This window comes from Dipodomys merriami, unplaced genomic scaffold, assembly GCF_024711535.1.
Source record: "Dipodomys merriami isolate MVZ:Mamm:240054 unplaced genomic scaffold, mDipMer1.0.p SCAF_3, whole genome shotgun sequence".
NCBI classification, from domain to species: Eukaryota; Metazoa; Chordata; class Mammalia; order Rodentia; family Heteromyidae; genus Dipodomys; species Dipodomys merriami.
Genome location: NW_027204492.1, coordinates 107700759 through 107722501, shown reverse-complemented (window position 1 = coordinate 107722501; position 21743 = coordinate 107700759). Strand labels below are relative to the sequence as shown.

Here is a 21743-nt window from a genome sequence, read left to right as displayed (position 1 = left end):
CCACCCCGAGCCAGGCAGGACAACTGTGAAAACTGAATAAACCTGGAAAGATACAGGGCTGTGATCACTACAGTCATCGCTTATTTCTTAGTGTGAAGCTGGATAAATTGAGCTGGAAGAGAATAAATCACACTTTCCAACCAGTGTTCCTCCTGCTTTTTTAGTAACAGTTCTTCCCCATTATTTTTTATTAAAGCCTCACTTGTCTGAGAAGAGAACACCTGACCTTAAGCGTTCTATTCTGGGTTCATTTGGAAATGTTTCTTGTAATCATAATATCACCAATTACCAGAAAAACTAGTGTGATCAATGCATGATGGCCAGACATTGCTGTCTGTTATAGAAATGGTACCCATCACTCAAAGTGGTAGATGGATAGCTGGTATTTCAGAATGTCTGTAGTGTATTGTGAGTACCTGGTGAAAATGAAGGACATTTATTTCTACCTGCTGTTTCTGCTCTTCTCTGAAACTTACTATCTAGTAGGTTATTGTCATGATCACTTGTTTCTTTATCTCTTACAGTATCGAGATGCCCTTTACAAGTTCATGGTAGACACAGCTGTGCTTTTAGGAGCTAACAGTTCCCGAGCTGAGCATGACATGAAGTCAGTGATTAGATTGGAAATGAAGATAGCTGAGGTAAGTCTTCATTGAAAATAATCTTTGTATCCTTTCATTTGTCTTTTTCTTCTTTTAAAAGCAACATATCCGGGGCTGGGAAGGTGGCTTAGTGGTAGAGCGCTTGCTTTGCATGCATGAGGCCCTGGGTTCGATTCTTCAGCACCACAGAAGCAGAAAAAAAAAGCCGGAAGTGGCACTGTGGCTCAAGTGGTAGAATGCTAGCTTTAAGCTGAATCGATGAGGGACAGTGCCCAGGCCCAGAGTTCAGGCCCCACAACTGGACCCTCCCCCTGAAAAAAAGCAATATATCCTGAATGAAGTTACAAAGTGTAACTAAACAAGAACCTTCTGTGTTGTTACTCTTTGGGCTCAAGGTAGAGTAGCATCTCCATTGGGAAGTAACAAGAAGAGCTTTCAGCTAAGTGCTGGTGCCTCATGTCTGTAACCCTAGCTGTTCTGGAGGCTGAGATCTGAGTATCAAAGTTCAAAACTAGCCTAGGCAAAAAACTCTGAGGGACTTCATCCCCAAAACAGCTAGCAGAAATATGGCCTGGAGACATGGCTCAAATGGTAGTGTACCAGCCATGAACAAGGAAGTTGAGCAAGCACAAGGCCCTGATTTCAAACCCTGGTACTGGCAAAAAGAGAAGAAAGAAAGGAAGGAAAAGAGAGGCGGGGGGAGGCCTTTTATTCTTCAGATTCCTTGGTCTTAGCTTATTTAATGTTTGTGCAGCAAAGTGATATTCTGTTTTTCTAGAGAAACTCTTGTATGGCTTAAATAGAATGCAGATGATTATTGATTTGATTCAATGGAAGGTTGCTTTTTTTGCTTTGCTTTGCTTTACTCTGTGTGTGTGTGTGTGTGTGTGTGTGTGTGTGTGTGTGTGTGTGTGTGTGTATGTGTGTGTGTGTGTGTGTGTGTGTGTATGTGCACACATTCCCGGGATCATATTCAGAGCCTTACATAGGCTAAGAATATGGTATACCACTGAGCTATACCCCTGGCCCTACAACATTACTTTTAATTGAGTCTGCTTTTAATACCATTCCCAAGAGTGAGTCAGATTAGGATCTGGGCTGGGGAAGTATGTCTGCCAATACTGGACATAAAAACTGATGTAGAAGTATATAAGGCATGCTGGTGAGCATTTTAAAGCTTCCTTTCTGGTGCTACTTTACATCTATCCTTATTTTTCATTCCTTTCTTCTTCCACTGTAATGAATGTCATTGTGTCATGTATCCTGAATGAGTCACCTTAAAGCTTCGTAGGCTCTTGGTATAGACACAAAGATATTAAACAAATGTATGAGAATAATGAGAAATCCTAAGGGGTTAGCGTTCAGTTTATAGAATACCTTTTTTTCCCTAGAAGAAACAATGTAAAAGCCCTAAATGTTCCAAGACCCAGAATGAACCATTATAGAAACTTTGTAATGAGATAAAAGTACTTGTATCAAGTAGATTTGCAGCTAGTTGCCAATGGCTCACATCTTGTGATTCTGACCACTTTGGAGGCGGAGCATGGGAAAATTGCTATTTGAGGTCCGTCCAAGTAGAAAAGGTGGTGATATTCTTCCAACCCATAGCTGGATGGAGTGATTTGTACCTGCTGTTCCATGCTGTCTGGAATGCTGGGATCAGGAGAATCCAAGTTCCAGGCCAGATGAAACTCCATCTCCATGGAGGAAAGCTGGATGTAGTAGTATGTGCTTGTCATCCCGGCAGTGATGGGAAGCCTAAAATAGGTGGATTAGAGTTCAGGCATGTGCCTAGGCCTGAATAGAGGCTCTATCTTAACAATACTCTGCAAAATCTAGGTGTCAGTGGCTCATGCCTATAATCCTAGCTCCTCAGGAAGCTGAGATCTGAGGATTGCAATTTGAAGCCAGCCCTGGTAGGAAAGTCTGTGAGGCTTTTATCTCCAATATACTACTGAAAAAAAATCTGGAAGTGGCACTGTGGCTCAAGCGGTAGAGCACTAGCATTGAGCAAAAGAAGCTCAAGGACAGTGCTCAGGATCTGAGTTCAAGCCCCAAGATCAGCACATACCATACCACATGCACACAAACAGCAAAAAGCAGTGCTAGAGGCATGGCTTAACAATAGACTGCTTGCCTAGGAAGTGCAAGGTCCTGAGTTCAAACCCCAGTGGGGGGGGGGTGAAGGGGAAGGTGAATTAGAGTCCATGTGCTTATTGCTTTTTTTTGCATGTCAAGGTGGGGATTGTATGTTGAAGAATGGAGTAGAAGTGAAGGATTAAGGTTGGGCAATGAAACTCTGTTCCTGCTGTGGTGAAGTTCATGGCTATTTCTCTGAAATGTTCTGTGTTTTGAATTCTGCAAAGGTGTCTCCCAGCCATTTCTACAAGCTATCTGGATTCACTTCCCTGGCAAATAGAAGGCCCAGTACTCTCATTTGGACCAAAACTGTGATACAGAAAGACCATGCCTTGTGTCAGGGAGTTGGACCAAAAAGGGAACTAAAAACAGCTGGGCTGAGGCAACACTAGGAATTGTCAAGAGGCTAGATGAAGTGACAAATCCAGTGTGTGGAGGGACGTAGCTGGCAGCGAGCTGAGAACAGCTCGGAGGCCAGAGGATTCCAAGGCCATCCGCCTGAGTTAAGGAGGGGGAAGAAAGGACTTGTGGATTTTGTCCTTGGCAAGGATTCAGATGCAGCCAGGGAACTGGTTGGTGCACGTGGCCTTACCTGTGGAAAGGTGAGGGGGGAGAAGAAGCTAAGGGCATTGAAGTGTTTACAGAACAGGGGACAAGTGTCTGCTTCACAGCCCTCTGTGGATTTGGAAAATCCATGGTGTGCAGACTTCAGGCTTTGGAGGAATGCTCCCCTCCTCATCTACTTCAGTTCACTAAGGACGTGCAAAATAAGTGGGATATTCAGTCTTAGGTCCACCTCTGAGGCTAAGCAGACAAGACAGCCCCATCAAGTTCAAAGACGTCCTTGGCAAGACAGCCATGGGAGTGTGCCAACTAATTCCACCCAGAGAGATTGTACACAAGGAGAGATCTCTGTCCACTGAGTTGCCCTTGTGATAAGAACCAAGTAGACTTTAATTGAAAGGCCTGCTAGAGAAAATGAATTGTGGGCAAAGTCTTAAATCATAGTTTGGACCATGGAGGTAGTGATAGCTATACCCAATTTTTTTTTCTTTTGTCAGACGTGGGGCCTGGGCACTGTCCCTGAGCACTTTTTGCTCAAGGCTAGCACTCTACCACTTTGAGCCACAGCTCCATTTCTGGTTTTTATGGTTAATTGAGGATGAGTCTCACAGACTTTCCTGCCCATGCTGGCTTTGAACTATAATCCTCAGATCCCAGCCTCCTGAGTAGCTAGGATTTCAGGCAAGAGCTACCAGTGTCCAGCTTAGCCATTGTTTTTACATCAGGTTGAACGTGGTAGAGTCTAGAAGCCTAGATTTGGTGTTGGTCAAATGGCTAAGATCAAGAGTATTGAGAATAGAAAGAATGTGAAGGATCAGGGCAGAAGTACAGGTTCTGAAATATGTGTCTAGATGGTAACTGAATCCATACCCCCATCAGTGGAGTGAAGGAAAGCTCAAGACCAAAGCAACAAGAGGTGAAGTGAAGGAACGAGCTATTGACAAAATGATCATGGGTGGTATCCATACAGCCAGGGGTCATGGCTGAAAATTTGCCCCTAGAGATGAAGGGATGAGCTGTGGTTCATAAAATGGTGAGATCATTATTTGGAGACCACAGGTAAAAGTGAAATAGTTGCCTGTTATCCAACTTTAGCTTGGCTGTCAAATTTGAGCTAGGAATAGACTTTCCATCCATACGTTAGAGGAAGAGGGGATTCTGGAAAGATCTTTATGCACTGGAGACAGTATTTTGCACTGAATAGCCCAAGTAATTTTCTTTTTTACTTCCTTCATCTGGTCTAAAATTCTGTCACTTCTCCGTTCTTCCCCTCAGCTGGGCACCGGTCTTAAAAAACTTTATAATACTAAACAGATGTTTTGGCACATGTATAAAGTAGTCATGCGGTAAGAAATGATTCATTTGAAAGTAATAACTCAAGTGTCTTTCTGACAGATAATGATTCCCCATGAAAACCGAACCAGTGAGGCGATGTATAACAAAATGAACATCTCTGAACTCAGTGCTATGATTCCTCAGGTTAGTGAAAACGACTCAGGAAAACTCTGGTACCTGGTCGTGATACAAGTGATGGTATAATCCCTCGGGTTAGTGAAAACTATTCAGCAAACCTTCTTGTGTCTGGTCATTTTACAAGGGATGGTATTTATCCATATGTAAACTTTTGCCTTGTAAAACCTACTCTCAGTCTTTTCAGTTATCCCGATCTTTGTCAACTATCACATAAAATATCCCTTGTGTTGTCAGGCGCCAGTGGCTCACACCTGTAATCCTAGCTAGTCAGGAGGCTGAGATCTGAGAATTGAGATTCAAAGCCAGCTGGGGCAGGAAAGTGTGAGAGACTTTTATCTCCAGTTAATCACCAATTAAGCTGGAAATGGAGGTGTGGCTAAAGCTGAGCAAAAAAACTTAGGGACAGCCCACAGGCATTAAGTTCAAGCCCTAGAAGTCTCTCTCTCTCTCTCACACACACACACACACACACACACACACACACACACACACACACACACACACACACACACACAAATATCCATTGTGTATGTATCCAGATCCCTTATGTTAGAAGCCACATAAAAATCATAGCAATAGTAGCTTAAAAACTTAAGATACATTTTTTTTTAGCAATGTAAGTTTGGGCGCAACTGATAGTTGATTCAGTTGCAATGTAATGCACTCTCCTTAATGTACTGGCTTTTGGCTTGTATGTTTAAATACTAATATTGCATAGTGACTACCATAGCTCCATCCATTACATCTGCAACCAGGACAGGAAGAAGGAAGACAGATGCTCTGGAATATCCCTGCATGGCTCCCTTTCCTTTGTCACTGAGTGGAGTGGGGTCACGTGGCCATGCCTAATGACAGCAGGAAGGGTTAGGCACTGGGCACATAAGTAGCTGGTTGTCCATGTCAGCAGTGAAGGCAGACAAGGGAGAAAAGGCTGGGAAGTGGCTTTTAGCATAGCCAATCTGAAACACCAAGCAGTGCTTTGAAGAATGGAGGTGTGTTCCTTTCTGTTCCTGCTCATTTCCTCCTGAGTTAAGAAGGGCTGTGCCAAGGAGGAGATGCACCTGTACTTGTGGGTGTACAGGAGTGAGGGAGACTACAGCATAGAGGGAGGGAGAATGTGGACAGAGCAAGACTTGAGGGGATGGTGGGAGGATGCAACCATGGAGCCCAGAGAGGAAGATGGAGGGAGGATGGAGGAGGGGAATTCAAATGGGGGGGATGGGTGGAGCATCAAAAGGAACCTGGTGTGTATTGCCTTGTGAGCAGGCTTACTGTTTATATTTTCATGGTAAAGACTGTAGGCTTCACCTGTGATTAAGGCTTCAGGTCAGAGTAGCAATGATCAGATTTTTTTTTTCCTGGATAAAGTAAATGATGGGCAGTTATGTCTTCCACTATTTGGGTGAAACAATAAGAATGGATTTTGCTCAGCCTGCTCTGTTGCTTTTCTTTTTCTTTTTTGTCTAATAAAGGTCTTCACTGTTTTATTTTCTCTCCTTTTAGTTTGACTGGCTGGGCTACATCAAGAAGGTCATTGACGTCAGATTGTATCCTCACCTGAAAGACATTGGGCCCTCAGAGAATGTGGTGGTCCGCGTCCCACAATACTTCAAAGATTTATTTAGAATATTAGGCTCTGAAAGGAAGAAGTAAGAATTTTCATGTACATTTTACTGTGGCTATTGTTTGCTCTTCTCATGTCCTTTGGATATTGCTTTGTTGGGGAGTAGATAGAATTGGGATTTGAACTTAGAGCCTTGAACTTGCTAGACAGGGGCTATACCATTGAACCATGCTAACCAGCCATTTTTATGTTAGGTTTCTTTCTTTCTTTCTTTTTTTTGGTCAGTCATGGGGCTTGAACTCTGGGCCTCGTCACTCAGCTATTCACCTCAAGGTGAGCGCTCTACCACTTGAGCCACAGTGCCACTTCCTAGTTTGTTTTTAGATAGAGCCTTGAGCTTTTTGCCTGTCTGGCCTTAGTGATTTTCTTACCATTGCCTCCAATGTAGCTGGGACCATAGGTATGTACCACTGTGCTGAGCCTGAGAACTGATTTTTTTTTTTGCCAGTCTAGGTCTTAAACTCAGGGCTGGGATACTGTCCCTGAGTTTTTGTGCTCATGGCTAGTGCTCTACCACTTGAGCTACAACTCCATTTCTGGCTTTTTTGGTGTGTGATTAACTGGAGATAAGAATCTTATACACTTTCCTGCCCAGGCTGACTTTGAACTGTGATCCCCACTCAGCTTCCTGAGTAGATAGAATTACAGGCATTAACCACCAGTGCCTGGCTGAAAATTGCTTTTAAACAAAATTACAAGTCACAGGAAAAATCAAAGTGCCTTCTAACAAATTGGCCAAACCATCATCTGGTATAATTTCTTTGGTGTGACAACACCAAATGCACAAAGTTTTTACCCCTTGTTTCTGGTCTTTGTCTATACTGTTCTCTCCAAGACCCTAAATTGTTTATTAATTTTGAGACTAGTTATGTAACAATGTTATTTCTTGGGATATCTTTAGGAACTCCTATTTTTTTTTCCAGTTCATTCTTGGTCTTTTGCTGTTTTTCCTCTGGTTTCTTTTTAGTTAGAAAATCACTTTTTGGCAATAAACCAAAGTACCTAGGCTGAGAAGACATAAGACCATTTTGAGAGCTACAGAAAAATTACACTGCCAGCTTTTGTTTATTTCAAAGAATGTTTTAGTAGTTTTGCTAGTTCAGTACCACAAAGGAAAAAAAAATGCTAAACATGCCCAGGAAAAATACATTGACATGTTTATTTAGCTATTCAGATTTGACTACAGAAAACAACCACAGAAATGTAAATAAGTTTACATCCCCGCCCCTCCAAATAACTAATCTAATTATGAGACTGTGATTAAAAATTTACATATTCTTATTTAGACTCTAGTTATCTTACTAGAAGTTTTATGACAGAAAAACTTAGAAAAGTCCTAGAATTAAAATGTAACATCTGATTCCCCTCCCTCTACCACTAAGTGCTTGGTTCCCCTAAAGACTTGCTGCTTTTTCTTTTTCTTTTCTTTTTTTGTCCTGGGTTTGAATTCAGAGACTCATGCTTTGCTCAACCTCTTTACTTATGGCTGGCAATTTACCACTTGAGCCATACCTGCAGTTCAAGTTTTTGCCAGTTAGTTGGAGATGGAATCTTGTGGACTTTTGAGTTCATCCATGTTCCTGGGCTTTCCTTTCTTTCTTTCTTTTTGTTGGTTGTGGGGCCTGAACTCTGGGCCTGGGCGCTGTCCCTCAGCTCTTCAGCTCAAGGCTAGTGCTCTACCACTTGAGCCACAGCACCACTTCTGGTTTTTTCTGCTTATGTGATGCTGAGTAATCAAACCCAAAGCCTCATGTATGCAAGGCAAGTACTCTACCACTGAGCCACCTTCCCAGCCCCTCTTATGGACTTTTGTACCTGGGTTGGCTGCAAACTATGACCGCTCAGATCTCAGCTGCCTGAGTAGCAAGAATTGCAGATATGAGCCACCAATATCCTGTACTTCTGCTTTTAAAACATCTGATGATGAAAATAATTTATGTTCAGACAAGGGAAAAAGAAACAGACTTTATTTTCTCTTTTGTCTGACATGGGGTCTGAACTCAGGGCCTCGGTGCTGTCTCTGAGCTCTTCTGCACAAGGATAGCACTTTACCACTTTGAGCATACTGCCACTGCCAGGTTTCTGGTGGTTTATTGGAGATAAGAATCTCATGGACTTTCCTGTCCAGTTTGGCATCAAACCATCAGCCTCAGATCTCAGCCTCCAGAGTAGCTAGGATTATAGGCATGAGCCACCAGTGCGCAGCTAGATTTGGTTTTCAATTTCAATGTTTCTTTGAAGCTTTTCTAGATGGAAATCAACTCTAACAGGAGAAAGTGCACAAGTAAGCTCCTTGGGCCTGTGATGGCAATACATCTCCCTGAGCCCTCATTGAAACACATTCCAAGGGCCTCCTCCATATAGTCTGATAAATAGAACTGGGAGAGTCCTGGGAATATGGATTTTATTTATTGTTATTCTCTTTCCTTGATCATATAGGAACCTGGATTTTAAATATTCTCCTGAAAAAGATTTAAGATTAGCTTTCTGGGGATGGAGGTGGAGAGATTGGGGTAACAGCTTTATAAATCTATTTTGTGAGCATTCCTAGCTCTGAAATATAGGATGAGTATCCTTTTTCTGAAGTACTTAGGTCTAGAACCATTTTGGGTTTCAGATATAATTTTCTGTTTGGGGTATATTCACATATACACAGTGAGATATTGTGGGGATTGGACTCAAGTCCCAACTCAGAACTCAATAATTTTTCACATATATCTTATACAGACAGCCTAATGATAATCCTGTACAGTATTTTATTTTATTTATTATTATTTTTTTGTGTCTTGGGGCTTGAAGTCAGGGTTTGGGTGTTATCCTTGATCTTTTTTGCTCAAGGCTGGTGCTCTACTACTTGGGCCATAGTTCTACTTCTGGCTTTTCGGTGGTTAATTGTAGGTAAGAATCTCATGGGCTTTCCTGACTAGGCTGGCTTTGAACCATGATCCTCAGATCTCAGCCTCCTGAATAGCTAGGATTACAGGTGTGAGCCACTAGCACCTGGCCGAATTCTGTATTGTTCTATGAGATTTCAATACACTGTGTCTTGAAAAACTTCACAACACTTTGTATATCACATTCCTTCCCCTCCCTTTCCTCTTTCCCTCCCTCCTTCCCTCTCTCCCTTCATTGCTGGTGGCAGAATCCAGGGCCTTGATGTGCTGAATATACTCCATGACTGAACTGTACTTCCAATCTTTGTTGATCCTTTAGTCATCATTCATGCAGTCTTATAAGACTAATTAAGGGTCCTCATAGTTATTTTATTAGTCAATATATGCCCCTTGCTATAACAAGTGCCTATAGTCTCATGAGCTTGCACAATAAAAAGTGTACCTCTGCTCATGGAACAGTCCGACCCTGGTGTTACTATAAGGCAGATTTCTTCCAAGCAGTGACTTAGGAGCTCAGGATCCTTCCATTATGTGACTACTAACTGTAGGGGAGGCTGGGAAGTAGAGTATAGCTGTGTACCTGGAGAAAAAGGAGTTGAACTTTCCATGGATATGCTTCTTTCAATGAACTCCCTTCTACTGGGCGCTGGTGGCACACACCTGTAATCCTAGCTACTCAGGAGGCTGAGATCTGAGGATCACGGTTCAAAGCCAGCCTAGGCAGCAAAGTTTGAGAGCCTTATCTCCAATTAACCAACAGAATACCAGAATGGGAGCTGTGGCACAAACTGGTAGAGCACTGGCCTTGAGCGCTCAGGGCTAGTGTACAGGCCCTGATTTCAATCCCTGTGACCAACCAAAAGAGAAAAGAAAAGAAAAGAAAAGCACTCACTTCCTTTCCTGAAATGACCACTCTTCTTTCAATTCTTCCAGGATACAAAGGGCCCTTTTGTAACTGCTTTTGTAACTCCAAGGTCCAACTCAGTGCTTCCCACACAGTAGACACTTGAAATTGTCTAGAAGTTAACCAGATGCCTTATCACCACCGTCAAGGAAGTGACATATGGACAGAACCCCAAAGTAGCACTTTTCCAGATCCTGGAGAGGGGAAAAGGGATGACTGAACATCTCATGTGGTAGGAAGAACATGAATCCAGATGTTCCCTTTGAGGCAGAAGGCTAGAGAGCTAAGGGACTATAACAGGCTGAGGATGTGTATACAAATTCAATATATTGTTCTCAGCATCCTCTGCCCTCCTCTCTGGAGGAATGCCACCCAAGTCTCCTGTGGGTGTGTCTGTCAAACCTAGAATCTGCTGGTAAAAATCCTTCACACAACACAATGATGTTACCCTCCATTAAGATAACTGGTTATCTTTGATTTTTGTAGCAGCTGTATATGTTCCTATTTTGCACAGCTCTGGACAGTATCAGAATCCCATGGAGAGCTTGCTAAACCTTAGGATGTTGAGCCCCATTTCCACAATTTCTAATTTAGTAGGTATGAGGAGGAAAACAGCAAGTTTCTACTAAGTTTTTAGGTGGTGTTGAAGCTGCTGGGTCAGGGACACATTTTGAGAACAGATTGTTCTGGCAGCCTGTATGATTTAGAAAGAGCCGTTAGGTTTTGAGACCATTTGAGAAGAACCTCTTGGACCCATTTGTCATTGTATGATTGGGAGGAGTAAAACTGACTTTGAATCTGAAGACTTCAATGTTACTACTGGATTGAAAATCTTCCTTGCTAGTCTTCTGATCTCTGTTTGTTCCATCTGAAAATGGGATTATGTAATAACCATCTACTATCCTGTGATAAAGGTCAAAGAAAGTATTTTATACCAGAAACCAGTGGCTCATTCATGTCTATAATCCTAGTTACCCAGCAGGATGTAATGTGAGGATCACAATTTTTTTTCTCAGCAAGCTCAGACAAGAAAGTCCATGACTCTTTATCTTCAATTAACCATCAAAAATCTAGAATTAGAGGTGTGGCTCAAATGGTAGAGTGCTAGCCTTCAATAAAAAAGCTCAGGGAAAGGCTAGGAATGTGGCTTAGTGGTAGAGTGTTTGCCTAGCAGGCATGAAGCCCTGGGTTTATACCCAGGGTTGTACCCTGGGTTTGTACCACTACCACATAAACAGAAAAAGCCGGAAGTGGTGCTGTGGCTCAAGTGGTAGAGTGCTAGCCTTGAGCAAAAAGAAGCTCAAGGACAATGCTCAGGTCCTGAGTTCAAGTTCCAGTACTGGCAAAAAAACCCAAACCCCACAGGGATGCTACCCAAGCTCTGAGTTAAAACCCTAGGACCAGCACAAGAAAAAAAAGATATATTATGATCTGGTAAATGTAATGTACATGTAAACTAATAGAGAATGTAAGCTAATAGAGAAGACAAGGTCCCAAAAGTTTCTTGAGAAAACCCCATATATTCCAAGTCACAGGTTTTACAGAAGGATTTCATATTGCTTTCTCAGTGGTGGGCTCTCTTCTCAGATGCTTTGGTTTTCTCTACTTTATTTATTGCTACTTGGGGAAATTACCATACTGCTGAAAATGCTTTTTTTGGGGGAAAAAAAGCTATTATGTGTTATTTTCAAGGACTGTTGCTGAGTCTGAATTTTGTTTGTTTGAGTTTTTTTTATGTATCTTAGCATTAGGTGGCAGTGATTCAGTCATTATGGTCATCTCCGTTCCTGGTGTGGTGATATTAGCACTCCTTAGCTGTGCTCCAGCACAATCTGTCAGCATATTTGTAACACACTGGAACAAGTCATCAGTGCCATTGTCTTCCAGATCTCAGAGATCTTCCTGTCACACCATCATCTTAGTCATTCCTTAGCCAGGAAGACCTCACTGTTTTCTTCCGGTGCCCACAGATTTCTGTGAATCACTTTTGTTGGAGTGTTTTTATGGTCCTTATGGATGGTTAAGAAATTATAGCTGTGTTCTAAATTGGCACTCATCACTCTGTGGTGTAGGGCAAAGCTCTGCTCTGGCTTCCATGTTTATTACATTGATTCTCTGAGTTGGCTATACATGGAGCTTAGTGCGGATATCGTTAGTTAAAGCAGTATTTGTGCTAGGTCCTGCACTTGAGAATGGGATTTAATAGGTCTAAGATAGCCTGGGCCTCTGGACTCTAAAAAAAAAAAAACCTCCCTAGAGCTGGGCACTGGTGGCTCACACCTATAATCCTAGCTACTCAAGAAGATGAGATCTGAGGATTGCACTTCAAAGCCAGCCTGGGCAGGAAAGTCCATGAGACTCTTATCTCCAAGAAACCAATGAGAAAAAGCTGGAAGTGGTATTGTGGCTCAAGTGGTAGAGTGCTAGCCTTCAACGAAAGGAGCTTAGGGACAGTGCTCAAGCCCCGAGATGAAGTCCTAGGACTGAAAAGCCAACCAACCATCCAACTAACCAACCAACCAAAAAACTTCCCAGATGATTGTACTGGTTAAAGACCTCTTGATGATAGGATGAGTTTACTTAATGGTTGTAAGCCTCAATTATTTATGTGCTCAGATCATCTTCCTTACTCTGTTAAAAGCTTTAGGAGATCACAGTCTATCTTTCTCACCTCTCTATCTTCCTAGCACCTAGAACCCTTGGTATATATCTGGGTGCCAATGAAAGAAGGGTCTCTTATCTACTTATAGTCTCTTCTTCTAGTAAATAATTACATTTATAATAACAAGCCAAAATCTTTAGTTCTTTAACTATAGACATAGGATGTTCATGTATTTATATTCCTTATAGATCCTGGTACCAGGAATAGTAAGTGCTCAGTGAAGATGTCTTATTCAGAAGTAGGGATGGCCATAGACCCCCATTAGGTCCTAATGGCACACATGAGGGGGGTGCTTGTCATGGTCATTAGTTGGTTTTCATTTGATATATTCAAAAGAAGCTATTTGCCAGTATGACTAGATTTATGGATTTTATTATCTAGTTTAATTTAATTCTCATAACATGGACAGGTGGCTTAAGATTTCTTGGAGGGAAATATGAAATGAAGCTCTTCCTAATGATGTAAGTGCAAGTGAATGGCAAGGAAATGACAGTAGTGACTCTTTCCTCCCACACATCATAGTTAGCCAGATGACAAGGGAAAAACAATGATGACTTAACCAGATCTAAGGCTATATCAGATATTTTTTAAATAGCAATATTATATGAAATACTGATTTACATCTTAACCTAACCCTATGTGGATAATGTATCTTAATATTATTTGAAAGATTAATTCATGACATTTGAAAAATAGTTATTTCATCATAAAATTTCCATTCCTGTATTTATTAAAAAATATTCCCGGGAGCTGGAATCCAATGGCTTATAGGTATGAGGTATAATCCTCATAGGTATAATCCTGGCTACGTAGGAGGCTGAGATCTGAGAATCATGATTTGAAGCTGAAATGAGCAGACAAGTCTGAGGCACTCATTGCCAATGAACTAGAGAAAAGCTGAAAGAGGAGGCCTAACTCAAGTGGTAGAGTGCCAGTCATGAGTGAAAGAGCCAAGCAAGAGCTAGAAGCCCTGAGTTCAAGCCCTACTGCCAGCCCAGAGAGAGAGAGAGAGAGAGAGAGAGAGAGAGAGAGAGAGAGAGAGAGAGAGAGAGAGAGAGAGAGAGAGAGAGAGAGAGAGAGAGAGAGAGAGAGATGCACGTACACACAATATCCTCAGAGATCGGTCTGGTAGAGATCGGTCTGGTAGGGCACAGACACATCTATAATCTCAGCACTTGGGAGGTGGAGGCAAGAGAATCCTATGTTTGAGGCCAAACTAGTCCAATCATGAGACTTTGTTTCAAAAATTAATCCTAGTGTATTAATATAAATTATATAAATTGAGATAAACATCCATATCTTGGTATCTACACTGAAGTATATTTTTTCTCATTGGAGTCTATGTCTACTGTAGTAGATTGCCATGCAAATGCGAGTGTGGCTCGCTATTGATGGGCTGCTTAGTTAGCATCATCATGTCACACTGTTATCCCATTTCTGGTTGACCCAAGAGCTACCTTAGGAATGTGTGTGATTAGGCGCCATAGTAATGGCCCAGCTGGGAGGGATGGCTCATTAAAAACCCATCATCACTATTGAGTTAGAAATTAACTCAGATCACACATCTTTCAGAGGCCAGAGCATCTTTCTCTTATAGAAAAAAGGCAACATTTAACATGTAACAGATTTTGGGAAATATGTACCATGGAAATTGCAGGAGCCTATGACATTGTTTTCATGCTTAGAAGTAAATAACCACAACAACTTAGGAATTGTAATCTTTGTCAGCCTTTTGTTATTTATTTTAACCTCACAATAACCTATTGCATTATGAGGAAAGACAAATCAGAGAGCTTGAGTACTTTGCCTGAGCTGACTTATTTAATAAGGATCGATCAAGGTGTAAATCTACAAGAGTAATATTAGTTAATACTTTTAGTTTTGGAAGGCAAATATCATAGAACCATTGCATCCGGTCATCTATCTTTGGAAGGCATTTGCATTTGCAGACATGGAAGGTGAGCCAATAGCAGACTCTTTGTTGAGAGGGAAAGCAAGATGCTTGCACTTAGGTCTGAGGCCGTAATCTCTGTTTCATCTAGTTGTAGTAGGTAGTGAAAAACAAGTCGATTTTGGTTGTACTTATTGACATTGTATCATCTGAGGTGATTCTTCAAGCAGAGAGTCCTGCATTTTTGTATGAATAAGCGGACTCTCTATGGAACTTTGCCAACAGTTCTGAAGGTGTTCTGCAGAGTATCAGCTATTGACCTAAAATACAATAAATGTGCTTCTCCCTCTGTTCACAGGACCATTGCCAACTATTTGGTGTGGAGAATGGTTTATTCCAGAATTCCAAACCTTAGCAGGCGCTTTCAATATAGATGGTTGGAATTCTCACGGGTAAGTTTGAGAGTATAATGTTACATCACTAGATAATTTTACATGCTAAACAGTCTGCATATTAAGTAATCTAATATAAATCATCTTTAGGCATGAAACACAGGTAGTTTGCAGCCCAAATACTACTTTCATTTATTTTTTCTTTATTTCTTTTAATCCAGGTATAGTTGATATATAGTGAAACTACCCTCAAACTCTACTTTGGGGCTATATAGTGAAATTTAGGTCAATACTAAGGATCATGGCATTGGTTTTAAACTCTTCTCCTGTTGTCAACTTATTTCCATTTTCTCCCATTTTTTTTAACAGAGGTCACTATAATTACAGCTTTAACATTCCTTTATAATACCTTTTAAAAAGAAGTTACAGTATGCTTCTTTAATTTTTCATTGACAAATACTAAGTTTGACAGTTGTATATGTTTAAGGGCATCTAATGTGATATTTGGACACACACACATATACACACATATCTCCAATGAAATGTTTGGATACACACACACTCACACACACACACACATATCTTATGGAGAGATTCAATACTACCTCACTAATGTACCATTTTCTTGTGCTGAGAATGTTAAAACTCTATTTTAGCAAATATAAATTGTGTAATGCAATTATCATCAACTATGGTCAGATATATGTAGAATCTAAAAAAGCTGATTTTACAAAAACAGAGAGTAGAAAGATAGCTATCAGAGGATGGGGAGAGGGCGATCCTTCCTTTAAAAAGGACAAGATTTCATTCTGACCGGAGGAATAAGTTTTGTGATTGATTTTGTAAGTTTTGAAGTGTAGGATTCTGAATATTCAACATGTGTATGATATATGTATTAGATAGCATAAAGGTTCCTTTTAAGTTTGGAGCTAGTGCTCTATCCTGAACTTAGATCTTCAATCTTGAATCTATCCTAATTCTGCTAGGCTATGAGGCCTATCACAATTTTGTTTCTTTGTGGATACATCCTTCAAATGATGGCCTGAATGGAATTTCTTTTCCTTCTGTTCCTGGCTCTTGATTCTTTCCTTCTAGCCTACCCTTTCTGCCTCTCAGCTTACACAGATGTTACCTCATATGTATTCATGAGGCTTGTATCTGACTAAATCTGCTATCTCTAAAGGACTTAAAAATTTAGTGATTTAAAAAAGTTTTAATTTTCTCTTGATTTTTTTAATGATATTACTAGGGCTTGAACTCAGGGTCTTGCTTTTTCCTTAGATTGCTTTGCTGAAGGCTGGCACATAAGCCACACCTTGACTTGTGGCTTTTTTGTATGCTTGTACTGGGCTTGAACTCAGGGGCTTGGATGCTGTCCCTAAGCTTTTTGTGCTCAGGGCTAGCAATTGAGCCACAACTCCACTGCCAGCTTTTTGGCGGTTAATTGGAGATAAGTCTCAAGAACTTTCCTGCCTAGGATGGCTTTGAACTGCAGTCCTTAGATCTTAGCCTCCTGAGTAGCTAGGATTACAGACATGAGCCACCAGTGGCCTGGCTTTCTATCCATTTAAAGTGAAGTGAATATCAAATCTTATAAGCTGACTTTTTAGTTATGAGGGAGGCTGGTAAGTACAGAAATTCTTAGTAGGCCATGATGTTTGCAGAGCAGTGCTGTGTGTGTGTGTGTGTGTGTGTGTGTGTGTGTGTGTGTGTGTGTGTGTGTGTGTGTGTGTGTGTGTGTGTGTGTGTGTAGCCTGACTCTTTGAAATCATGGAATGTAAAATCATGTTAGAGAGAATAGCATCAAACAGCTACATATATTTAGGTCATATCAAATGGTTAAGATACAAAACAAGTAGGTACTTTCAGTATGAGGGTATTTTTAACTCCTATGGCTCACATAAAAGATGATTCCCCAGCTGCTTTCCACCCCCACTGTGCAGAGAATGAGAGAGAGGGAGAGAGGTGTAAGACATAGTGTGTGAAAATTTGAGGTTAGGTATGAGGGGATATTTCTTGAGCATGAAGTGCTAAATATAATATTGAATTGCCGAAGGATTTCTTTTTCTTGAGGTTTTAAAAATAGATTTGTCCCTTACCCCCGAGATGGGTCGTGTTCCCAGAAAGCAGAAAAAGAAGAGATGAACTTAAACATCTATCTCTTTCATCCTGCTCCAATGTCATGGCTGTAACATGGCATTTCCAGCCATATTTCTCAGAGCCCCCCCCCCTTCCCACCACTTCATTCCCTGCCTGCTCTCTCAACCTTTCATGAATGACTTAAACAATATTTATTCCTCTGCTTTCGTTCTCCAAGAATAAACCTTTGAACCTTCCAAGTCCTGTTTTCGAAGATCCTTGTTTGTAAATGTTTTCTTATAATGGCCTAATGAGGACAGATGGGAAAAGCGTTTACATCTGTATTTTCCTTGTTTACCGGAATGTTCTCTGCTATGACACAATATAAATATGTTCACTGGGTTGTTCATGGTTCTTCTGGTCTGCCCTGTTGCTCACCTGTTGATTCTAGACCTTCCCTGATGCAACTTGACTTCTCAATAGATACCAAGAACTACTGTGGACAGTATTCTGTCTTGGGGATGCTGACTGTACAAAAGTTATGCCATGACCCAGATCCTATGCTATATGGAAGAAAGTAGAAGAAATGGCAAAACATATAATTATTGTTTCACTGTCAAAATATTTTCATCTAGGCTTCAATGTAACTAGGGCAAGCATAATTCTTTTCCATCTGATTTCAGCTTTGCCTCTAGTATCTGGGTTGAGGTTTGTTGACTTTTTTCTTCCAGTGGCTTGGAGTATTTCAGCCATACGTTGTATCTTCCACAGGTAATCCAGGGGACCACAACTCTGCTTCCTCAGTGGGACAAATGTGTAAACTTTATCGAAAGTGCCCTTCCTTATGTTGTTGGGAAAATGTTTGTGGACGTCCACTTCCAGGAAGATAAGAAGGAGATGGTAAGCGAAGCTCCCTACTGAATCAAAACAGTGGTAGTCTAGCCAAATCTGGCAAGGATGTAATCAGTCGACTAGAGGATAGGTGTTATCTTTGGTTCCTTCCATTTCTCAGGTAAATAGGAAGAATGTTCAATGCATGTGAAATGGTAGAATTGATTATTGAAGATCAGAGGAAGAGAAGGTATGAAATAGATGTGTAGAGGAGTGGAAGAGGAGCTGAACTGAGGAAATTTAGCATGAATGCTTTGAGACTGGCAAGGTCTAGGTTGAAGTGAGGTTTTAAGGTCACGAATTTATTTTGTGTCACTTTAAAAAATAAATATATATTATTGTTATTGTGAAGGTGATATACAGAGGGGTTACAGTTGCATAAGTTAGGTAATGGCTACACTTCTTTTGGAATAGTGTCACGCCTTCTCTTGGTCTCTCCTAATTTTCCCCTCCCATCCCCACCCAAAAATTGTGTAGTTCATTTTCAACAAAGTGTCTAGTGACTGTCACTGCTGCATTTGTTCATCCTTTGTCCCACCATTTCTATGCTCCCCTTTTTCCTCCCCAAATCAGATAGACTTACAAAGAAGACAAAAAGTAAAGAAAACAAAAGCAGCAACAAAGAAAAAATAACCTCTTGTTTCCATTTCTTGGAATTCATTTCTATAAATATTATTTTACACACATAGTTTTGAGCCTTTGTGATCCTCTCCTAAGAATATCCACCTTTGGTCTCACTATGTGAATGTCTAGAGACCTATATAACTTACCATGTCCTGGTGTAATTTTTGTCTTTTACCATCCAGTGTGTTTATTTTTGTCAGTTGTGGGGCTTGAACTCAGGATCCCTGAGCTCTTTTACTCCAAGCTAATACTTTACCTCGTTGAGCCACAGCTCCACAGCTCCACTTTTGGTTTTCTGATGGTTAATTCAAAATAATAGTCTCAAGGACTTTCCTACTGGGGCTGGCTTTGAACCGCAATCCTCAGATCTCAGCCTCCTGAGTAGCTAGGATTACAGACACAAGCTACCAACACCTGGCTTTATTTTTATTTTTGGATTTATTTTGTTTTTTATTTTTATTTTGGTTTGTGAGACTGGGCTTCATTATGTAGGCTGTGCTGCCTTGAACTCATGATCCTCTTGCCTCAGAGTCCAGAGATTACAACCATGCCTGGTTGCCTGGAATCTGTGTGTGTGTGTGTGTGTGTGTGTGTGTGTGTGTGTGTGTGTGCGTGTGTGTGTGTATTTTACTGGAGATTGAACCCAGGGCCTTGCATATGCTAACCAAATGATTTACCACAGAGCTACAACCTCAGTCCTGAAAGTCATGAATTTTAAGAGAGACTTGTCACCATGGCAACATATTCTTTTCCATCTGTTTCAGCTATATTGTAGGACAGGGCACATTTTTTTTCTTCCAGCTTTATTCAGGCATATTTGCTATCTAAAAATGATGTATATTCAAGGTATACAATGTGAAGATTAGATACATATTGGAAAATGATTATCACAGTCAAATCCACACATCCATCACCACACTTAATCATTTTGTGTTAGTATATAGTAAGGACACTTAGGAAAAATTCAAATATACACACAATAGTAACTGAAGTCACCATGTTGAATATTGGAACCCCAGAACTTACTCATCTTATACCTAAAAGTTTATATCTGTTGGCTAACATCCCTCCATTCTCCCTCAGCCCCTGGCATCTACTGCTCTATTCTTTTTTTAATAAGTGAACCCTATGGTTTTAGATCCTATATACAAGTGAGATCAAACTCTTCCTTTTTTCATCTGGCATAGGTCCACCATCTGGCATAGTTCCACTTAGTAAAATGTCCTTCAGGTTTTCCTCTGTTGGAAAAGGCAGAATTTCCCTGTATATTAGAGCCAAATAACATCATACTGTGTGTGGAATTCCACTGTGTATGTCACACACATGTGTACATGCACACACACAAGTGTGCTTACATATAGATATGCACCATATTTTCTTTATCCTTTCATTCATTGGTAGTTACATTGATTCCATAGGAACACAGCTATAAAGAATTCATGGAGTTGCATGTCTTTAAGGTATGGATTTCATTTCCTTTAGAAATATAGCCAGTGGAAGGATGATTGGATTAAACAGTAGTCCTATTTATTTACTTATTGTGCTGGTTCTAGGTCTTGCACTCACATTTGACATTTTTGCTCATGGCTGGTACTCTATCACCTGAACCAAATTCCATCTCCAGTGTTTTGCTGGTTAATTTGAGATAAGAGTCTTTTGGCTTTGTCTACCCGTGGTTGGTTTCTAGCTAAGACTCTCAGATCTCAGCCTCTTGAATAGGTAGGGTTATAGACATGCTTGGCTTGGTAGTTCTATTTTTTGTACCAGTCCTGGGGCTTGAATTCAGGGCCTGAGAGTTGCCCCTGAGCTTTTTTGCTCAAGGCTAGTACTCTACCACTTGAGTCATAGCTCCACTTCTGGCTTTTGTTTTGGTGATTAATTGGAGACAAGAGTTCACAGACTTCCTTGTGTTTCTATGGTTTGTTCTGCTCATTCATTGTCCCATCAGTAAGGAAATGGAAAGACTTGGAAAAAATTATATTAAGTGAAGTAAATGAAACCCAAGGAAACAGGCTGCATGGTTTCCCTCATTTGTAATAATTAGAATGTGCCTATAAATCTAAAAGTAAACTCAATGGATAGCAAAAGACAAATAAGTAACTTGAACATGATTAATTAAACACACTAAACATTCACACAGTGAGAACAAAGGATGATATTCTTAGGAGAGGATCACAAGTGTTCAATAGGTGTGTGCAATGACCATATAAAATGACGCTTATCAAAATAAACTCCAAGAAATGGAACAAGAGTTTTTTTAAAAAATAAATTGTATTGTTTGCAATTTTTCTTTTCTTTTTCTCTTTTCTTTTGTTTATTCCCTTTTGTCACTGGTTTTGATTTCTGTACCATTTGCCTTGTATATAAGTTTATCTGATTTGCGGAGGGTAAGGAGAAGCACAGAAATGGCGGGACAAAGGGTGAACCAATTCAGCAGTGATACCTGATACCCACTAGACACTATGTTAGAAATGAACAATATAACTTGGGCAGGGAGGGGGTTTAGAAGGGGAAGAGGGGATAAAATGAGGGAGATTGTAATACTGTTCAAAAAGAAATGTACCCATTACCTGACTTATATAACTGTAACCCCTTTACAATAAAATTAAAAGATAAGAGTCTCACAGACTTTCCTGCTGGGGTTAGCTTCAACCTTGATCCTCAGATCTCTGCCCCATGAGTAGTTAGGATTATAGGTGTGAGCCACTGGTGCCCAGCTTAGTAGTCCTATTTTTAACTATCTGCCACACCCTTTTCTATGATAGCTGTATGGATTAAAAGGCCCACCAATAATGTATAAGAATTCATTCTTTTCTCTTTTTTTTTTGCACACACTAGCCAACACTTGTAGCTTTTGACTTTTTGACAAGAGCCATCCTAGTAAGTATGAGGTGATACGTCATTGTGGTTTTGATTTGAATTTCCCTGGTGATTATGTCTGCTGGCTATTTGTATGTCTTTAGAAAAACATCTATTCAGGTCTTTTGCACTCTTTTAAATGAGG

General features: G+C 40.6%; 1 protein-coding gene across 1 annotated transcript in view; it reads left to right on the top strand.

Moving 5' to 3' along the window:
* The window catches only part of Phex (phosphate regulating endopeptidase X-linked), a 210286-nt gene that overhangs the window by 57663 nt on the left and 130880 nt on the right, over positions 1–21743 (top strand). Inside the window, exons 7-11 of the mRNA XM_070040718.1 lie at positions 525–641; positions 4701–4784; positions 6282–6427; positions 15112–15205; positions 17996–18124. Coding sequence (XP_069896819.1) covers positions 525–641; positions 4701–4784; positions 6282–6427; positions 15112–15205; positions 17996–18124 — 570 coding nt within the window. The remainder of the gene's footprint in view (positions 1–524; positions 642–4700; positions 4785–6281; positions 6428–15111; positions 15206–17995; positions 18125–21743) is intronic.